The 21833-nt window shown below is 36.3% G+C and overlaps 1 protein-coding gene and 2 long non-coding RNA genes across 3 annotated transcripts; 2 read left to right on the top strand and 1 right to left on the bottom strand.

The window, feature by feature from the left end:
- Positions 1-1816: 1816 nt before the first annotated feature.
- LOC26535496 lies at positions 1817-2262 on the top strand. The gene is made up of 2 exons (XR_001453731.3): positions 1817-1936; positions 1999-2262. It is a non-coding gene; the product is annotated as an uncharacterized LOC26535496 (long non-coding RNA).
- A 9677-nt stretch (positions 2263-11939) lies between these two features.
- Positions 11940-13709, bottom strand: LOC120321803 (zinc finger BED domain-containing protein 6-like). Its single transcript, XM_039375736.2, has 2 exons — positions 12776-13709; positions 11940-12627 (listed from the first exon to the last, which is right to left on the bottom strand). The coding sequence occupies exons 1-2, from the start codon at positions 12965-12967 to the stop codon at positions 12145-12147; spliced, it is 675 nt and encodes a 224-aa protein (XP_039231670.1). The 5' UTR covers positions 12968-13709; the 3' UTR covers positions 11940-12144.
- A 45-nt stretch (positions 13710-13754) lies between these two features.
- On the top strand, positions 13755-14854 carry LOC120321805. Its single transcript, XR_005561528.2, has 2 exons — positions 13755-13976; positions 14030-14854. It is a non-coding gene; the product is annotated as an uncharacterized LOC120321805 (long non-coding RNA).
- The last annotated feature ends 6979 nt before the right edge of the window (positions 14855-21833 follow it).

Raw genomic sequence — 21833 nt, forward strand, 5'->3', positions numbered from 1 at the left:
CAGCTTTATAAAACAAAAACACCTAAACAATTGTCCCGTGAGGAAACCAAGAAAAAGTCCTTGAAGAAAGCGAAGTGGAATACCTTTTACAAGAAGAAAACTGAAAGGTAAAGAATAAAACGATAAAGCACACGGAGGAAAATGTCGAAGCAGACAATGTAAATGATGACACAACAGGGATATGGAATTACTGAAACAGCCTAAAGAAAAGCAAAGAGGAAAATATCTAAAAAATTCCCTAACGTGGAATTATTAAACAATCGACCACTTCGAAGGAAACGGGATGAAATATTGCATAGTGGTGGTTGACTGCGTCGACAATTTTTATTACAAAAACCAACTGGATAATTTCTACGCTGACAACTTACAAGTAGATTTGGTAACAAAAGTGTGCCGCCAAGGGATTTACTTCCAGTCTGTACTGCAAAAAGGGTCTGGTCCTGAGAAGTTTTTTTGATGAAAAACACCAGACAATACAATGCCACGCAAATATTGGGGCTTTTATTTAGGAAGCTCTAAATAAAGTACCCAGTGCGTCAAATCATCGGATCTATTAACAGTGTTGGGGAGTACCTAGATACTTGTACCTAGGTACGTACCTAGGTACAATTTTGTGGTATCTTTTACCTTACCTAGGTATACAAATATTATGCTACCTTTTACCTTACCTAGGTACAAATTTTTGTATACCTAGAGAATTAGGTAAGCTAGGTAAAAAGGTACTGAAATATTTGTGTTTGCATTATTTATTACTAAATAGACTTTTTGATTATTTTCCTTTGAATAAAATAATCGAACTCTACAATAATAAAAATAAGCTGATTCCACCAGGAAGTTATTTATATTTCGATTCTAATTGCACCATTTTCCACGCAAATGCTGTTCGGCTATTATTAGCTTGAATTAAACTCATATTTGATCCTACCTTAACAATTTGTGAAAGAACCCAGAACATACAAGAGACGAAAAATGTCCGATAAAGAAAGAAAACTACCTGTTATTTTAAATGGCCAATTTTTTAAGCCAGATGTCAAATGTGTATTGTGTGTAAATAAAACTATTAAATTCGACGAAAATGCAACTGGAAATTTACACAAACATCTTAAGGCAAGTACAATATAATTATATTATATGTACATATGTTCATATGTGTGTATTTCTGTGCAAGTTAAAAGTGAAGTAAAGTAAATGAAAATAAGTATAAGTTCTGTTCTTCGGGATATAAAAGTTCGTTTATACTTTTTAAATTAAAGAACATTTTATTGACAAAATCAAATTTTGTAATTTGTTAAAAGGGTATTTTCTCGGAAAATATTTTATGCACGAAATGTGTATTTATACATATGTACATACGCACATGGAAAAAAAATTTTTTTTGTTAATAAAAGCGCATTTAATTTAGAAAATATAAAAATTGTGCTTTGATGTGTCGACGTTTTCTTATATTAAATCAAATCACATTTTATTTCATACTTACATATGTATGTGTGCTTTTGTGACGGAATTTTTTGCGTTTGTAAAGATGAATGGTTACATCAATATATATTGGAAATGGATGATATATATTGATGTAGTCATTCATTTTTACATACGCACATACAATAATTGGCGCCAAAATATTGATAATATATATTGATGTAGCCATTCATTTTTACATACGCACATACAATAATTGGCGCCAAAATATTGATAATATTTATTGATGTAGCCATTCATTTTTACATACGCACATACAATATTTGGCCAAAATTCCGTCACAAAATTAAATGTTATGATGTTTTAAATATATTTTATTCTATTAATACTTTTTTTGTAGAGGGTGCATCCAAACAGCTACGCGTCATATGAGGCCATGAAATCAAAAGTGGCAAAAAAGGAAGAGAATAAATTATCAGAGCCTAAGCCAAATTTCTTCTGTTTCCAAAGTTCAAGCCAGGTAAAGAAAAAAAATTATATTTTATAATAATTCATATATATTTTAATAACCTTTTTTTGTAGCTAAACAACACTATGCGACTATATTATCGCTGAAATGCGTATTCGAAACCTTAGTTATGCTTAAAAAAACCATTAATTAAGTAAGTTAATCATACTATAAAAGTTTTTGTAAGTTTAAATATGAACTGTTAATTTATTTTTAAAAAGTACCTAATAAAAAATTTAAACCAAAACCATTAATTAAGTTAATCATACTATAAAAGTTTTTGTAAGTTTAAATATGAACTGTTATTTTATTTTTAAAAAGTACCGAATAAAAAATTTTAAAATTCGTAAACTTGTTTTTACCTTTTACCTTTACCTAGGTACAGAAAAATTTGAAAACCTTTTACCTTACCTAGGTACTTATTTTTGTAAAAACCTTGTACCTTACCTAGGTAAAAATATAGCGTACCTGTCCCAACACTGTCTATTAACAAAACAACAATGATTGCATACATATGTATATGTATATGGAACGATATGTATATATTAATAATTAGTATATATACGGGTCAGCTCAGGCCAAGTTGAGCGCATAAGAAACATTCGAATAAAGTAACTCTAACTGAGCAGACGCTCTGACTCTAAAACACAAAACCTTCTTTGGGATCCTTGCGAACGTTATACCAGCTCTAAGCCACCTAATTCAGTGTTAATCTCAAATTTTAAGAGGACCATTTCAGTTATAACAAAACCCATACCAAATTCGCAACATTATACAGTGAAGAATAATAAACACCAAGCTATCAGCTGCAAGCCGCAGCAAAAGTATCTCAATTTCTATATTTTGGCTCCCTGCACTTGTCCCCAAGGCGGAGTTTTCCACATCTCAACACTAAACACTCATCATATAATGCAAACAAACGAATAATACACAGACAAAAGACGGAAAAAATGGCTGTATAAAAATATATCATCTTATAATACCTCGGCACTGCACACCAATGGGTCTTATTGTAGAGTTTGTCGACTCAGTAAATGAAATAAATGTTACATTAACCCAAGACTCTGATGTCGTAGTAATTGAAGGCTCGGAGCATAATGTGGAAGCTAGCGACTTAGAGGATTCGGTAGATCGATTCTTAAGAGAAGTATTTGACCCTTCTATATCATCTATCCCCACTAAAAAATTGGAAGTGAATTTGCGTCTCTTGAATGGAGCGATTTTCCTTTTGGAGCGGCAACGCAGGACGTTATAAATGATCTTATACGAGGCACTGGAGACGACCAAGAAATGCAATATGCACAGCAATTCGATTTGGATACACTGCACACAGATCCTATAATCTATGAGTTTCCTGATGATGATCATATCTTTGATCAGTTCATCGAGCCAAGCCAACCCAACATTTATTTACGAATAATGAAGGACGAAGATGACCATTCATTACTATACGTTTTATTTAATTAGTTTTTAATTTGTCTATATTATACAGAAATTTATTAAATAAAGCTATTTAACAAAATTCAATTCTCAAACTTCTTTTATCTTTATTTAATAACTTTCCATTGATTTACGCATACTCTTTAATTCTGCATCGTGCATCAGCAAGAGATGAGCATGGTAATTATATCGCAACCGGAAATTTCGTTCATTGGGACAGAAAAAGCAACAATAATAAGATTTTGATTTTTGATAGCTGAAGTTATGCACTTTTAAGGTGTGTTTTTATAAACCGCTGCGTGAAGTAAACGATTTTGTTTCCGAACACAACTCACAATACAACTTTGTCATTCTGAGAGTAAAAATAGAATCTGAGTTTTTCGGGAAAAGTGCTGTCTTATATATGGTTTTCAGAAACTTTTTTATTTCATATGAAGTTATATATTTATACAAAACGAGATAGATATACTCAAGTATATACAAATATTCTACTTAGCTTAACTGAGTTTATGAATATAAAGAGCATAACAGATATATTGGTATCTCTTTCACGTAGTATTTGGTTCTTGTAATATATATATATATATATATATGTAGTACTGAACAGTATAAAAGTCTCGTAATTGTAAGTAAATGAATTAGTATAATACGGATAGTTACAAGAGCATAATGAACCAAATTAAACGTTGGTCAGAAATGGTATGCATATAGGACATTAATAAATAAATCCTGTTCAAATTTTGTTGAATTTCTAGGACTTCCTAGACTCTGAATGAATCGAAGCCTGTGATTGGTTATACAAAAACTGAAGATCTATGTATTGGATTTGAGTATAAGATCACTGGTAGTAAGCTGAAAAAGACACCTTATGGAACTAAGGTAGCTCTTTATTTAGCGACAAGGACGAAAAAGATGTTTGGATTTTTCTACCTAAGAGTTATGTAAACAAATTCTGTACTAAGACACCTTTTAGGAAATTAAATGAGAATGGTATTACCCATATGGTATATAAGGGGAAGGATGTAAATAGATATAGTTCTGCACAAATTGAAATTTTATCAGTAAATAAATAAGTATATGAAATTTTCAAATATAAAGGTTTGAGTTTTCTAAATCCAACATCAGTCTTTAAAAACCCTTTAAACCCTTAATACGAAAATGGACTCCAAACAAATTAAGCTCTTCTTGATGCAGTTCGAAGACATGATATTTGAGGAGCACGTAACGCAGCTTACATATTTGAAGAGCACTCTGGAGGACTTGGAGGATAAAGAACTGATCCATTCTAAATATGGATTCCACTACAAGCTTTGTCCCTGGAGTGATGATGACGCTTCGGAAGGACCAGATACGTGCCAGTGTCATAGGCTTTCGATTCTAAAAGACGAGGCCTTCAATATTATGTTAAAATATTATAAGTTAAACAAAAAATTTTTTCTGAAATATCTTGCTTTTAATTTTTTAAATTTTGTCTATTTAACATTAACATTTCAAGTATTCATTTATTATTAAATAAAAAGTCATTTCTCTTAAAATGTTTGATGAAATTATTAAGAGATTTCTTGTGATTCTTGTTTACAATGAAAACTATTAGAAAAATATCCCAGAAGTTCTTTCCTACTATAATATTTATTTTATAAATGTCGAATTTCTTATTCTCGGGATGTAGAAAAATTCTGCCGATCTGCAACTTTCGAAATAAAAACAAAAATAATGAGTACCGGGCTGATCTGTGCATCGGCGTTTCCAATAATTTAAGCCAGACACTTTGAAATAATTTTTGAAAGCTGGTCCGAAGTGATCACATTTAAAAATTTATTCTGTTTTTGAATGTTTTGTAAACACATTTTAAGTTTGTAAGGTATTCATGAATTTGAATCAAGGGATCGTATTTACAGTATACTTCTAAAAAGTAAAAGGTTCGGAAACGCTTCCTTCGATTCGTGTTGTGCCTTGCGACATCAAATTCAAACATACGGTATAACTAATTTGTTCTTTTCTGTCGATTAACGTTTAATTTGTAATTTAAAATGATTTATTATATTCATCATTACTTTTGGAAGAAAAATCGGCGAACTCTGGCTTCCTTGAACGTAAAGCATCGGTCCTTATCATTTTATAACGATCACTAACTTCTTAATTTCCTTAGATTTAAAACTTGACCAGTATTATGAGGTAAATCCTATCTGTTCTGCTGAAATTTACAGAAGAATTTACTCCAAATGACTTTAAATTTTTTAAAAATCAATTATTTTGTTTATTCATAATCAGGAGCAATAGCCAAGTCGATCTCGCCATGTCCGCATGAACCTCGAGATTTCGGAAACTATTAAAGGTAAAAAGATTAGATTAGATATGCAGATTGTAGTGGCGATATCTATTGGCCTTTACCCCTTTCAAAATTTTTTTAAATTTGATATATCATCGATACGATTACATATCTTCACAGCTGTTACTTCTGATGTTCCTCGATTGCCGTACAAACGTGACTAAGCTTAGCTTGGATTTTTGCGCTGATTATATAGCCCACAGCTAGTGTGCCCAGGTCGTACTATTGGATTGTGGGCACCTTCCGACGCGCTGTCGAGAACGTCCAGTTGCCTTGGTCAGCTGGTATGTTTAGTGTGGCCGATAACGTGTTATCGATATTCCAGGGCTGCACGGATCAATTGGTATGCTTAGTGTGGTCAACTGCGTGGGAATCCCAGGGCTACACTGTGCTTAAATTTGGGCGCGAAATTAGTGTCTGTGTGATTTTTGATTGAAAACTCTTTTGTTGGAATGCTAAAAGAATGTTTAACTTTCTCGATCGCTCGATTAAGTAAGACAGTCGAGGAACTCGACTATATCGTTCACTCTTGCTTCAATTTAAATTGACATTTTACAACATTCTTAAATGAAGTTTGGTTGTCAATATTGTTTTCTAGCGATTAAGATAACAACATATTTACATATTGATACAATTTTTCCTTTTTTAAAATTTAGTTTTAATTTTCGTTTATTCTAGACTTCTAAATACCGCTCTAATAATTGGTGGGATATTTATATAGTTTTAAGTGTATATATAATTTATATTTGGTGATTTAAGGATTTTAAGTTTTGTAAGAAATTAAACTGTCGATATAGGCTAGGCAACGCAAATGCGTCCGTTTTTAATTATTTCTTTATGTAATTCTAATTATACGGGATCAAATAGGTCGGAAATACCCTGGCACGCGCCTGTGAGAATTTTCGGATTTGTTTTCAGTCACCCCTTTTCTTTTGCATTTGCATTCAATTGTAAAAGTGACAAGTCGTGTTTTTTTAAATCATTTTTAACATAAAATATATAAATCCGGCAAGTAAAGTTTTTCGTGTTGATAAATTAGCATAGCTAATTGCATTCCAAACTGATTTTTCGAAGTCTTTAAAATACATATTTGTTCATAATATGCTAAGCACAAGAAATGTGAAGAGCTAAAAGAATGTGCACAGAAAAAAAAACTATGGAATGCAATTGTTATGTTAATTTTATATTTATTATAAAATATACCACAGATAAAATACAATATCATTTTTTATAGTTTTTTTAAGATGTCTGAAGAGCCGACAACCAGCCCAAAGCTCACCCAATTTGTTTTCTCCCTTGAGGGTAAGTGAACCATATAAAATCATATTGCATTAATTTTTATATCATTACTATTTTTATTTCATAGAGGATGATCTTGTGATGGGTACCCGTCAACCCCCGGCAGTTAACGACCAATTGGCCGAGATTAGCCAAAAAATTCGGGCATTGGAAACTGTGTTGGAGGAGAACAAAAATAAGCTGGCTTAGACGGCCGAGATCAGCCAAAGAGTTCGGGTATTGGAAAAAAGAAAAAAATAGAATAAAAGAAAAAATAAAAGTTACCGTTTAAATAAATTTTTTACTTTTTTGGGAGATTTTTTGGGTTTACAGGTATATTCCTTCGGAATTTTTTAGGAGTTTTTTGATATTCCCGAGGAATTCCTGAGGAATTCCCGAGGATTCCCAGGAACTTCGAAATTCTCGCCACGAACGCCTGTTGTATGAAAATTCCTCGCCGATTTGTATGGGACAACAGTATGGAGAATAATCTCAGCACGTCTACCAAATCGGCTCCAAAACAATTTCCCCTGTTTCTCTTTCACACACACATACAAGCAAGGCCAAAAAGTCCCGCGCTTGCCAATACTGACGCACACTATAAATTAGCCAATATTTGTGACCGAGGGAAATATTTTCCTCACACATAAAAACTGACAATAGCAGGGACCACAACCAAGGGGAAATGCAATGCAAACTCACAACTCTCAGCGCTATTTTTCAAAACCCATATCCCAAACCGGACATTACTAAATTATGTTTAAATAGGAAACCCACCATTTGCGCGGGAATTTCTGGGAAAAGAAGCATTACCCCCTCACCGAAGGGTGCATCTTCAAGTCCCCCATGCTCAGAGTAATTTACAGTTAAATCCGAAATCTAACGCCATGCATTCTATGGGAGTTACATCATCATCCCGAACCCTTAGCCGGCCTGCTGCCAAGCGGGATCTATTTAACTCACCCTCTAAAAGCACAGGACCGCAGCCAATGAGGTTCTCGGAAGTGGTAGCCGGAACTGGACCAGGATTTGTGGCATCCTCCGATGCAGCACCACTAACGAAAACCCCGGGCAAGCGTCCAAATGTGGATATGGATAGCTCTAATACACAACGCAACACAAAGAGCATGTGTGCCCTCCGTTTTTGTGACCCCAAACCTCTTTCCCCCCCTGGCTACCGCCATCTTCAAAAGCAAGGCGGCTCAAATTATTGCAAAGGAAATCAAAGCCCCCCGCTACCCAACCCACTGCATGCAGCGCCTCGGCGCCAACCGGGAATACCCCCCTTCCCCTAAGAATTCGGCCGTTGAGCTGCCCCCGTGGCAAATAGTGCCACAGAGCCGCAGGGCCCTCCCTATCCACATAGACAATTTCAGGGAAATTGTGGAAAAGCTGAACTATTCAGCGACTATAGGGAACGGTTTAATTATCCAGGCGAACGACTTGACTGCGTACAAAACAATAAAAGACATCTTAGCCAAGAGTGGCACCCCCTTCTTTTTCAACCATATTAAATCTGGGGGTTCAGGGTAGTTATTCGCCAGTTACACCCTTCCACCCCCTGCACATGGATCACTAGTGAACTGCAGAAGCTTGGCCTCCAGTCCAAGTTTGCAAGGAACAAAAGCTGGCAGCTAACAGGATTGACTTCCACAAAATCAGGTCAACTATGGACGCAAAAACAAACAAATATGAACGGCAGCGATGAATTCCCTGCCCAAACCCAGGCAGACTCCACCGCCAAATGTTGCCAGCGGCTCCAAGGAGATTACAATGACACCGCGCGGGACCCACATCTGGAACTGCAACTCTGACGACTGGCGGAGCGACTGCAATCAAAATGGAAATTGCAAACGCTAATAACGGCCGCTGTAGTGGTAGGAAGTACCACAGTTGTCAGCTGCGCCAAAATCCACCACGAATACTACTCACCTGCAACGCCGGCCCGATTCAAATGTTGCTAGTGGCGCGCATCTTGCGGTTGCAACAAATTGGGCCAAATTAACTCCAATTCCACCGGCGATGACTCCTGAGGCCTCCAGCGACTCGTTGCTTCCGTCCTTCTGGCTGGGGTACCTGTAAAAAGAAATTAAAATCTATTTTAAATTCAATTTCAATGACTAATGTAAATATTTCTGCAATTTGAAAAATGTAAACAAAGGAACATATATTAATGTTACCATCCACGCATTGTTACAATACCAAAAAAAATACCAACTAAGATATATACTTATGCACTTTTTGTCCAGTCCTTAACTCACCTCACCAATGTTTAATTCAAAAAAAACAACAAATAATTCAACCTATATATTGCACTCGGTGCAATCAGAGGCAAAATAAATGCGTGGATGCGGAACAGAAGTCATTCTGTCTCCGTACTTTCACCAGTAAAGTTTAAAAAACTGTTGATCTCCTAAATTGGATTCTTAGTTATCTGAATGGCAGGACGCAACGGGTCTTCTTTTAAAATTCTCTTTCTTGTATTCTCCGAGTCACATCCTGTGTCCCAGAAGGGAGCCACCTAGATCCGCTCCTTTTGTACTTATTCATTAACGACCTTTCCCTAATAATAAAGCATTCGCGTGTACTTATGCACGCTGACGATGTAAAATTATGCCTGCAGTATAAGGACATTTCTCGCCATTTGGACTTACAATCCGATTTAGATAGCTTTCAAATCTGGTGCCGTGATAACGTATTAAACTTAAATGGCTCTAAGTGTAAAGTTATGACCTTTTGCGCGGCTTGTGGGCGTTAGAGTGGGCGTGGCAAATAGTTTTTTTGCAAATCGATAGAAATTTTCAAGACCAATACAAAAATGAAAAAATTTTAAAACATTTTTGAAAAGTGTGGGCGTGGCAGTTTTGGGCGGTTTGTGGGCGTTAGAGTGGGCGTGGCAAAAAGTTTTTTTGCAAATCGATAGAAATTTACAAGACCAATACAAAAATGAAAAAATATTAAAACATTTATCAAAAGTGTGGGCGTCGCAGTTTTGGGCGGTTTGTGGGCGTTAGAGTGGGCGTGGCAGCATGAATCGACAAACTTGCGCTGCGTCTATGTCCCTGGAGTCTGTATGCCTAATCTCAACTTTCTAGCTTTTGTAGTTCCTGAGATCTCGACGTTCATACGGACAGACGGATATGGCCAGATCGACTCGGCTACTGATCCTGATCAAGAATATATATACTTTATATGGTCGGAAACGCTTCCTTCTGCCTGTTACATACTTTTCAACGAATCTAGTATACCCTTTTACTCTACGAGTAACGGGTATAAAAATAAAACTGGACGACGTGTAGTTTTGGAAGAAGCTAGGAAAAAGGTAATACGAATTGAAGGATAAAATAAATGTAGTAAATAATCATAAGAATCAAAATTTTTTAAGTTGGTACGTGTTTACTAGTTATGAGCTATACCTATTATTATTATTAGCCCCATTCTTTTCCGAATGGTCAAGCACGTTTAAAAACAAAAAAACTCTTGGTCAAACCAAGTATTGTATTTAAACTAGGCGGCTAAATTTATATTGAATTTTACGTAAATTGCTTTGCGTCTCTGATGCAAATTCGCAACATTATACAGTGAAGAATAATAAACGCCAAGCTATTAGCTGCCAGCCGCAGCAAAAGTATCTCAATTTCTATATTTTGGCTCCCTGCACTTGTCCCCAAGGCGGAGTTTTCAACATCTCACAACACTAAACACTCATCATATAATGCAAACAAACGAATAATACACAGACAAAAGACGGAAAAAATGGCTGTATAAAAATATATCATCTTATAATACCTCGGCACTGCACACCAATGGGTCTTATTGTAGAGTTTGTCGACTCAGTAAATGAAATAAATGTTACATTAACCCAAGACTCTGATGTAGTAATTGAAGGCTCGGAGCAAGATAAGTGGAAGCTACCGCGATCGAACACTCAACGAGTACAGACGTGCCTACGGACCGCAAAGAGTACGGTCGCGCAAACGCATAGACAAAAATCAAGATCAATAAGCAAACCCAATAAGCAAAACCAACAAGCTAAACACAAAAACAACTTGCACTGAAGCATCTATAAATAGAACAAACAACTGATAAGAGACTGCAGCTTAGCTGCTATTAAGCAGCAAAACTATGACTTCAAACGGAGCTGGTGACAGCAATAATTTTGCGTGGCAAAAGGTGCCAACTAATCCACACTCAATTAAGCGAAAAAACGAGAACTCCCCAGCTGTGACCAGAAAAGTAGGGATGTCGTGATATTAAAAAAATATCGTATCGATGATATTTTTTTTATCAAAACAAAATGATGATAATATTTAAAATATCACAAAAAAATATCGATATATTGATATTTTTGATATTTTTTTTTTTCAAATAAAATTTTTTTCCCCGCACAATAAAAATATTAGTTTCTTATTAACTTGATTTCCATATTTCATTTCATATTTTCATTTAAACTTATTATATCATACTTAAATTCATGGATTTCTTATACAGATCATAATAATAATAATACGGATAATTTTACAGATAATAATACATTTCATATGTTAACGCCAAAACTTAGAATTTAGAGATTTTAAAAACACTCGTTCAGTAATGTGTTTGTCCGTCATCCGGCTTCGTGCGTCGCACACTACACATTTTATGGCAGACGCCAACCGCTCTGAAGGCACTGAGCTTCCCGGAGTTATTAAGTATCTCATGGCCAAGCGGTAAAGGCCCGGCATTGTTGCCGTGTGGCCTTTCCATACTTCGATTGGGTTGCTTTCCCAAGCAGCTTGAGGAAAGCTAAAATATAGCTTAAGCTCCTTGCTCTCCTTGTTCTGATCGTCCAACTCTTTTGCAATGGAGCTGTTATGGCAGCTCATGAAGTCCCCCAAATCCTGAGAGCTGTCGACTTCAGAAATCTGTAAAAGTTTAAATAATTAGTATCTGTATTTATAATTTTATGCAAAATTTGAAATGTTATATATATATAAATATATATTATGTTAAACTGATTACATTTACAAGTTAATTAGTTATTTCTTATTAGTATTACTTATTATTATTATTACTAAGCAAAATTTTAGCTTGATGACATACCCGTCTTTCTTGGGCAGACATTGTGTTCTCATTATTGATTTCAAACACCGCCTCCTTTACCATCATTGGTGCTAGGTACATTTTCTTAAATCTAGGATCTAGATGAATTCAACAATTCGGGAAGTCCCTTAGCGTGTTCAGATTTATTAATTAAAATTACTGCGACTTTGTTCGCTAGGTTGAGGAACGCTTGCATCATATCCAGACACGAGTTCCACCGGGTGTCAATGTTTTGGACTAGGGTTTTTATTTTCCCTTCCGGAGTGCCCTCATCCGCTTGCGCCTTTCTTAGTAGGTCCATCATGGCCGTGCTATGTTTAAAGTGCATTACGATTCGGTTAATTTTATCCAAAATATTGGAAAAAGACTGAATTTCCTTAATGGAATCATCCACAACTAAGTTAATTGTATGCGCGAAGCACGGCACATGCCTTCCATTCCCCAAGAAAAGTTTGGCAGCGCACTTCATATTATTGGCGCTGTCAGTAGTCAGAGTGGTACACTTAAAACTGTTAATACCGAACTCTGCGCAGGCCTCTTCCAATAAAGTGGTTATATAATCACTGGTATGCGACTATATTTAACACAAAAAGTATGTTATAAAATGTTTCTTGATAAATAAATAAGAAACAAGTAACATATCAACAGAGCACAAGACAAACACGACAAACAATGGACGACAAAACACACAAAAAACACAAAATATTTAAATTTAAACAAACCTGATCCATTCTGGAAGCTTTAAGGCATATGGAATTCAGCGACTCTTCATGTAGAAAATGAGCTGTAATTGTGAGAAACGAGCGACTCGAGTTTGGGATCGTTACAGCGTCGCAGGTGAACGCTACGTCCTCCACAGAACTCAAAATCTCTGTTAGTGCTCCTACACATACAGTGTATTTATCCTCAATCATTGTTGTGATCTGAAAATGGATTTAAATTTATGATGATCTATCATAACACATAAAATTTCTTTAATACTTGCCTTAGATCTGCATGGCATTTTATAATGCGGCACACATTTTTTCAGGAGCCCTTGTAATCCTTCCTTCTCTACACACCGCACTGGCATGTTGTCTTTACAAATCATAAAAACGATTGCGTCTGTGATTTCTTTGGTTTTGAAACCATCATCTATAATAAAAGTGAAGATACGTTTTTATTTTTAAATTATAAACAGGTTTAAAACACACTTACCTTTAAACGCCTCAGCAGTCTTAAACGACTCGGTTATCGTGAGGACATTTTCGAAGTTTGTTGACAGCTAAGAATAAAAATAAATTAATCTATGTTGTGAGCAACGTGTATGTACGCGTTTGTTCTTCGATTTTCAGTACAATCGTCGATTTTCAGTGGAATTTTGAACTTTCTAAAATCTGAACATACACACACATACATACATATGCCATATGTACATACCTTCTTTTTCGCACATTTTACGAAAACATCGTAATGTTTATTTTTAAGGTGCGAGGACACTGGTTTTTATTATCATTTCGCACAGTTTGCATTTTGCAGTCCCGTTTTTTATTTCAGTGTAATTTGATTTTATATTTATTTTGTCACGTGCACGTGTACTCGGTAAAAGCGTCGTGATCAGAGTGACCAAAGGAAAAATATAAAAAAAAATCAAAAAAAATATCGCAATACCGATATTAGGGCAAAAATAATATCACGATATAAATATATCATTTACAGAAAAAATATCGATATATTGATATTTTGATATATTATCAACAACCCTAGAGAAAAGTTTCAGCCATAGATTTTGGACCCGGTACATCCAGAAATGCTAACCATTTTGCCCTATTGGCAGACACGGATGATGAAGCTCCTAACCCTACAACAACGAACCCAACACTGGATGAGGAAATGGATAAAGATTTGCCCTCTGAAAAACCACCACCAATTTTCGTGTCCAATGTGAGTGATATAAACGGATTTCTCCAATACCTCAAGCCATATATAAGCGCTAGTCAGTTCACTTATAGATCACAACGAGACGGACATGTTCGAATTATGGTGAAGAGTGTCGAAAAGTTCAGGGACGTAGTAAAAGTTCTGAAGATAGATAAGATAAGCTACCATACATTTCAGCTCAAACAGGATAGAGCATATAGGGTTGTAGCCAAAAACATTCATCACTCTACAAAAGTTGAAACTATAAAGGAAGCTCTAGAATCTGAAGGCCATGCAGTTAGGGGGATTCATTACATCCAAAGCCGTATTACCAAGGAACCACTACCGATGTTCTTTATAGATTTGGAACCACAAAACAATAACACGGAAATCTACAAAATCAGGCACATTAATAATGCAATTGTAACTATAGAACCACCAAGGAAAGTGAGTGACATGGTGTAATGTTTTCGATGCCAAGAATTCGGGCACACAAAGACATACTGCAATAAAACATTCAAGTGCGTTAAATGTGCTCAGAATCACCCAAGCGTAAACTGTCCAAAGGAAAAGAATGCACCAGCCACATGTGCTAACTGCCATGAAAATCATGCTGCTAGTTACAAAGGTTGCAGAATCTACCAAGACATCGCCAAACACCAGACTAATGCATCCAAAACCAGGCAAGCACCAACTGTAGCTCGTGATCGACAGAATCTGACAACAAATATTCCGACAAGGCCAAACCAAGAAAACGTTTACTCTAACCAACTAAATTCTGCGCAAGTGTTACGAGGTGAGTCTTTACCACAAGAAAAATCAGCACTAGATAGAATTGAGCAATTATTAATAAAACAATCAGAGCTTACAACCAATCTGCTCAACATGATAATGTTGCTTGTGTAGTAGGATAGATACCCTTTAGGCCCACAGTACCATGTACACTAGTCGGCATAAGTATTTTGACAAAATAAACGCTGCAAATTTGGCAGTGAAACTTTTAAATGCCTTGATATGGTAGAATAGATTATATTTTATTTTTTGTGTGTAAGTAATATAAACTTAAAAATTAACGAACAAAATTTTTTTAATTGAAACTTAAAAAGATATCAACAACTTAATGAAATATGATGATTTTTTGTTTCGGCATAAGTATTTTGACAGGCCTTTAATTCAATGAAAATAATATTAAATGATGCTGGATTCGCTCCTTATTGAAACAATTAATAAAATATATATCCTCCTTTGGCATCAATTACTTTTTTGAGTCGGTCCTGTACTGAATCCACCAAATTGTTAAGGATCTCTGGAGTTATCTCTTTCCAAAGGGAAGTGAGCTCAGAAATCGTCGCCTCTGGAGTTTTATTTAACGAAACTGTTTTTTTGCGTTTCAAAAGAGACCAGATGTTCTCAATAATATTTAAATCTGGACTTTGAGGTGGCCAGTCCAAGACGATAACGCCAACATCCTTTAGGAACTTGGTTATCGTTCTGGCTTTGTGGCATGGAGCATTATCTTGCTGCAGAATAAATGACTCCCCGATCAGCCTATCTCCAGAAGGAAATGCATGTTCGTTTAGGGTCGTTAAATATTGCCCTTGGTTCATCGACTCGGATATTGCGACCAAGTCACCCAACCCATTGTAGGCAACACATCCCCAAACCATGACAGAGCCTCCACCATGGCTCACTTTCTGACAAACGGGCCGTCTTTTTTGCCTTTGTTGAGTTGGCAATCTTACAAAAAACTTTTGTTTTGACGAGTTATACTGGAAAGAGCTTTCATCCGTCCATAAAACACTTCTCCAGAACGACTTCGGCTTCTCTAGATGTTCCTTTGCAAATTTCATCCTTTTAAGCTTGTTAACTTTTGAGATAAACGGCACATCCTTAGCAATATATGTCTTCATGTCTTGTTCCTTTAATCGTCGACGAACTGTGCGCTCACTGATTGCCTTACGAGCTTTTTTCGGAAGGCTGGCGGTCAGATTCCACTGCGCTGCAACGGCTTGGGGCTTCGCAAGGGGATTTTTTTTAAATTCCCGTATAAGGATTTTGTCGTCAGCGATCGTTGTTTTGCGCTTAGGACCTGTTCTTTTTAGGTTTTTTACGTCATTATGTTTTTTAAACTTTTTAATTTGATAATACACAGTTTGTCGCGACACATTAAACTCATTTGCAATATCTTTAACTTTAATTCCAACGTTAAACTGTGCTACCATTGATGATCTTATAAATAAACTTAACTCAGCCTTTTTACCCATGGCTATCAATTAATTTTTGGTTTTTTATTAACGTTTAATATCCAAAAAAGTTCAATTTAAACAATTGTTGATTAACACGTGCTTAAAAGCAGAATACCATTTACTAAATGAGTTTGTCAAAATACTTGTGCCGAACAAAAATTAGTTGTCTACGTGCATTCTTATCAGTAGAAAGAGAATGCAAACGGTAAACCGTATAAAAATTGGCATTCTGTGTGCTTTGCTTTCATTCGTTGCTTTGCTCATCATCTTCGCACCGTTAGTTAACGGTATCAAGCACAATCTAGGTTTAAAAGAAACAGACAATTTTGTCAAAATATTTATGCCGACTAGTGTATGTATCATGTAGTAGTTTAGGTTAACGTATGAAGCCCATGGTGGCAGAGAGAAGTATACGATCATATCCCCGTTATAAGCTAGCTTTAAGAGATAACAATGTACATACACCTAGCTCTCACGCATACAGACAGCTCAAAATTAATTAGAATTAAGAATGGATAAATGTGAGTTTCTTCAAACAAATATTAAGTATTTAGGATTCATTATAAACGGCGAAGGCATTAGGGCAGATGATAAAGGTATAGATGCCATACAACATTTTCCAATTCCAAACAAGATGCAATCCGTTCAAAGTTTCCTAGGTTTATGTTCATACTTTCGTAGATTCATAAAAGATTTTTCAACATTAGCGAAACCGTTATACGACCTCTTGAGAAAAGACGAGAAATTTAAATTTGGAGAAAAAGAAATGAGCTGTTTTTCTACGCTCAAGGAAAAGTTAGCGCAGGCGCCGGTTTTAGCCATTTATAATTTCAAAGACGAGATAGAGCTGCACTGTGATGCAAGCGCTCTTGGCTTCGGTGCCGTATTATGTCAAAAGAAAGAGGATGGAAAATTGCACCCCATATTTTATTTTTCAAAACGTACAACAGTCGCTGAGGCAAAATATCACAGTTTCGAACTGGAGACGATGGCAATTATTCACGCACTGAGACGATTTAGAATATACTTGTATGGAAAACGCTTTAAAATTATTACTGATTGTAATTCACTTACTTTAACACTGAATAAGATTGAACTTGATCCACGAATAGCTAGATGGGCGTTAGAGCTCCAGAACTACGACTATGAACTTATACATAGAGAAGGTAAAAGGATGCAGCATGTAGATGCTCTTAGTAGATGTACGAATATCATGATAGTAGAATCGAATACGTTTGAAGACAATTTAGTAATTTGCCAAGCCAAAGATCAAAAAATTCAAGAAATTAGAAAACTGTTAGAGGAAAATGAACATAAGTTATACGAAATGAGAAACGGAATAATTTATAGAAAATGTAACGACGGCAGACTATTATTTTATGTTCCCACAGACATGGAAGATCATATTCTATATAAATATCACAATGAGATCGGACACATAGGTAGAGAAAAATTGTTAGATATTATATAATTTTGAAATCTTAATGGTTTCCCAATGCCAAAGACAAATGTTTAGGCCATATAGAAAATTGTTTAAAATGTGTTGCGTTCTCCCCTAAGACGGGTAAGAAGGGATTTCTGCACTGCATTTCAAAAGGTAGTCAACCGTTTGAACTAATACATATCGATCATTACGGCCCAGTCGACTCGGGTAGATCCAAAAAACATATTTTTGTTGTCATCGACGGTTTTACTAAGTTCGTACGTTTATACACTACAAAGACCACCAATACAAGAGAAGTCATAACAGCTTTAAAAGACTATTTTACAGCATACAGCAAGCCTAGATGCATTATTTCAGACAGGGGAAGTTGTTTTACATCCAAGGAGTTTGATGATTTTATGTTAGAGTTTGATGTTAAGCATATGAAGATTGCACTGGATCACCACAGGCGAACGGACAGGTTGAAAGAGTCAACAGAAGTTTAGGTCCAATGATAGCGAAACTGGTAGAACCAGAGAAAGGTATGTATATATTGGGATACAGTAATAGATAAAGTGGAGCACGTTCTAAATAATACACAACACCGCAGTATCAAGCAAAGTGCTTTTTAGTTTAGAGCAAAGAGGAAAAATAGTAGACGAATTGAAAGAAAAACTAGAAGAATTAGATAACACTCCAGAAGATAGGGACTTAGAGAAGATTAGGAGCGAAGCAGAAAATAATCAAGGAAAAGCTCAAGAGTATAACAAAACACAATATGATAAGTCCGCCAGAAAGCCTTCTGAATACAAAATAGGAGATTATGTAATGGTAAAAAATTTCGACAGCACAGCAGGTATTTCTAGAAAATTGATTCCAAAATGTAAAGGCCCATATATGATTTTCAAAATATTGAGAAACGACAGATTCTTATTAAAAGACGTAGAAGGTTTCCAGGTATCCCGTAACCCGTACCAAGGTGTCTGGAGCATTCAAAACATTAAACATTGGATAGGCAATAAGAAAAATAAACGAACACACAATTAAACACTGTTAACAAGGTCAACAAACATATATAGAACGTGCAATTATATAAATATTTAAGATACAAAATCATTATATATGTAACTACAGACAAAACAAGAGAGAACGCTATAGTCGAGTTCCCCGACTATCTGATACCCGTTACTCAGCTAGTGTAAGTGCGAAGGACAGTTTTTGGCGGTTTGTGGGCGTGGCCAAAAGTTTTTTGGCGAATAGATAGAAATTTACAAGACTAATACAAAAATAAAAAAAAATTTCAAAACATTTTTCAAAAGTGTGGGCGTGGCTGCTTTGGGCGGTTTGTGGGCGTGGCAAAAAGTTTTTTTGCAAATCGATAGAAATTTTCAAGACCAATACAAAAATGAAAAAATATCAAAACATTTTTCAAAAGTGTGGGCGTGGCAGTTTTGGGCGGTTTGTGGGCGTGGCAAAAAGTTTTTTGGCAAATCGATAGAAATTTACAAGACTAATACAAAAATGAAAAAATATCAAAACATCTTTCAAAAGTGTGGGCGCGACAGCTTTGGGCGGTTTGTGGGCGTTAGAGTGGGCGTGGCAAAAATTTTTTTTGCAAATCGGTAGAAATTTTCAAGACCAATACAAAAATGAAAAAATATTAAAACATTTTTCAAAAGTGTGGGCGTGGCAGTTTTGGGCGGTTTGTGGGCGTTAGAGTGGGCGTGGCAACATGAATCGACAAACTTGCGCTGCGTCTATGTCCCTGGAGTCTGTATGCCTAATCTCAACTTTCTAGCTTTTGTAGTTCCTGAGATCTCGACGTTCATACGGACAGACAGACGGACAGACGGACGGACGGACAGACGGACAGACGGACGGACAGACGGACATGGCCAAATCGACTCCGCTATTGATCCTGATCAAGAATATATATACTTTATATGGTCGGAAACGCTTCCTTCTGCCTGTTACATACTTTTCAACGAATCTAGTATACCCTTTTACTCTACGAGTAACGGGTATAAAAATGTAAACCATGATCAGGGGATCAGCTAGTCAGGACGGCCGAGTTGTAGTAGGATAGATACCCTTTAGGCCCACAGTACCATGAGTGTATCATGTAGTAGTTTAGGTTAACGTATGAAGCCCATGGTGGCAGAGAGAAGTATACGATCATATCCCCGTTATAAGTAAGAACAATACTGTTGTCCCGCTCTTACTTATAGGCTAGCTTTAAGAGATAACAATGTACATACACCTAGCTCTCACGCATACAGAGAGTTCAGAGCTCAGAGAGCAAAGGTAAAACGAAGAAGCAAAGCGCGGCGTAAAGTCGATAATAAAGAAAAACTTAATTAAGCAAAGCGTCGCACCGGAGTTGGTTCAAGCGTTTACACTTGTAAATAAATTATGCAAGTAGATCTTCGTATAGCCATATGGAATGCCAATGGGCTTTACAATCATCGAAATGAAATAACTCTCTTTATTAAAACTAACAACATTGATAAAGTACTTATATTAGAAACACATTTTACAAAGAAAAATTATATAGCCATTAATGGGTATGATATAGTAAATACTAATCACCCATCAGGTAGAGCACAAGGTGGATGTGCAGTTATTGTTAAAAGAAACTTAAAATATAAAACACTAGACAGCATCAGCACAAACAATATGCAAGTTGCAGCGATCCAAATTCAATGTATGCATTCAAATATTTCTGTAGCTGCAGTGTACCTACCACCAAGATATCCTTGCAAGCTTGACAACTTCAATTCTCTCTTTCAAGCACTTGGCAGATGCTTTATTGCCGGGGGCGACTATAATGCCAAACACCCATGGTGGGGATCGAGATTAGAAAATCCGAAAGGTGCTGAACTGTACAAATGCATAACCAACAATAAGTTCTCAGCCTTATCTACGGGCAAGCCAACGTACTGGCCAACTGACCCCCGCAAAATTCCTGATTTGCTGGACTTTATTGTCTACTCTGGTCTACCACAAACCAGGTTCAAAGTAGAAGAGAATTTTGATCTTAGCTCCGATCACTCGCCGATCATTGTGACCTATGGTCAAACAGTTTGTTTCAAGCAGAAGCATTATAGAATAATAAATGAAAAAACGAACATAAGTGCTTTTAAAAACTGGCTTGAAGACCGAACTTGTCTAGACATATCGCTTAAATCAGGTGACGAAGTTGATCTTGCCATTGAGGCATTTACAGCTGGACACATGTTCACACCACCACCAAACGAAAATCGAATCAGACACACATTTCTACCTCTAGACCTGAGAGCACAAGTTGCTGAAAAAAGGAAACTTCGAAAAATTTGGCAATCTACGCGAAGTCCAGTTGACAAAAGAAAGTTCAACAGGGCAGCAAAGGAATTAAAAAGCAGACTTTGGGAAATTAAAAATGAAGCAACAGGCGCATACCTAAGAAACCTTGACCCATATACAAGTGACCTTGACCATAGCCTCTGGAAAGCAACTAAATATCTCAAAAGACCAACCCGAAGAGCTACCACAATAGTCGACAGCAGAGGCCAACGGTGCAAGGGCAATGACGAGAAGGCTGAGGCGTTTGCAGAACAGTTATGCTCAGTTTTTAAGCCAAATCCGGAAAACTACCCAGACTTCGTGGATGAGGTACATCACTTTCTCGAATCTCCCTGCCAGATGAGCTTCCCAATAACCCAAACAACCTTCACAGAGGTAGAAGATGAGATAAAGAAGTTAAATAGGCAAAAGTCACCAGGATATGACAAAATCTGTGCAAACACAATCAGAAATCTCCCGCCGAAGTGCATTTGATTGCTGACGTATATTTATAATGCCATGATCAGACTTGAATACTTCCCAAGTCAATGGAAATGTGCGGAAGTAATTATGATCGCTAAACCCAACAAGCCGGAAGGCTGCACCTCGTCTTACCGTCCCATTAGTTTGCTGGTGACATTCTTTAAGGTATTTGAGCGAATACTTTTGAGAAGAATGTTGCCTGTGCTGACAGAACTTAACATCATACCCGAACACCAGTTTGGGTTCAGAAGGGGACATGGAACGATCGAGCAATGCCATCGGATCACGCATACAATCGTCAATGCATTTGAGTACAAAAAGTACTGCACAGGGGTATTCCTTGATGTCAAGCAGGCCTTCGATAAAGTCTGGCATGCAGGGCTACTCTATAAAATTAAAAAAATGGCT

The sequence above is a fragment of the Drosophila yakuba genome, chromosome X (assembly GCF_016746365.2).
Source record: "Drosophila yakuba strain Tai18E2 chromosome X, Prin_Dyak_Tai18E2_2.1, whole genome shotgun sequence".
In the NCBI taxonomy this organism is placed as follows: domain Eukaryota; kingdom Metazoa; phylum Arthropoda; class Insecta; order Diptera; family Drosophilidae; genus Drosophila; species Drosophila yakuba.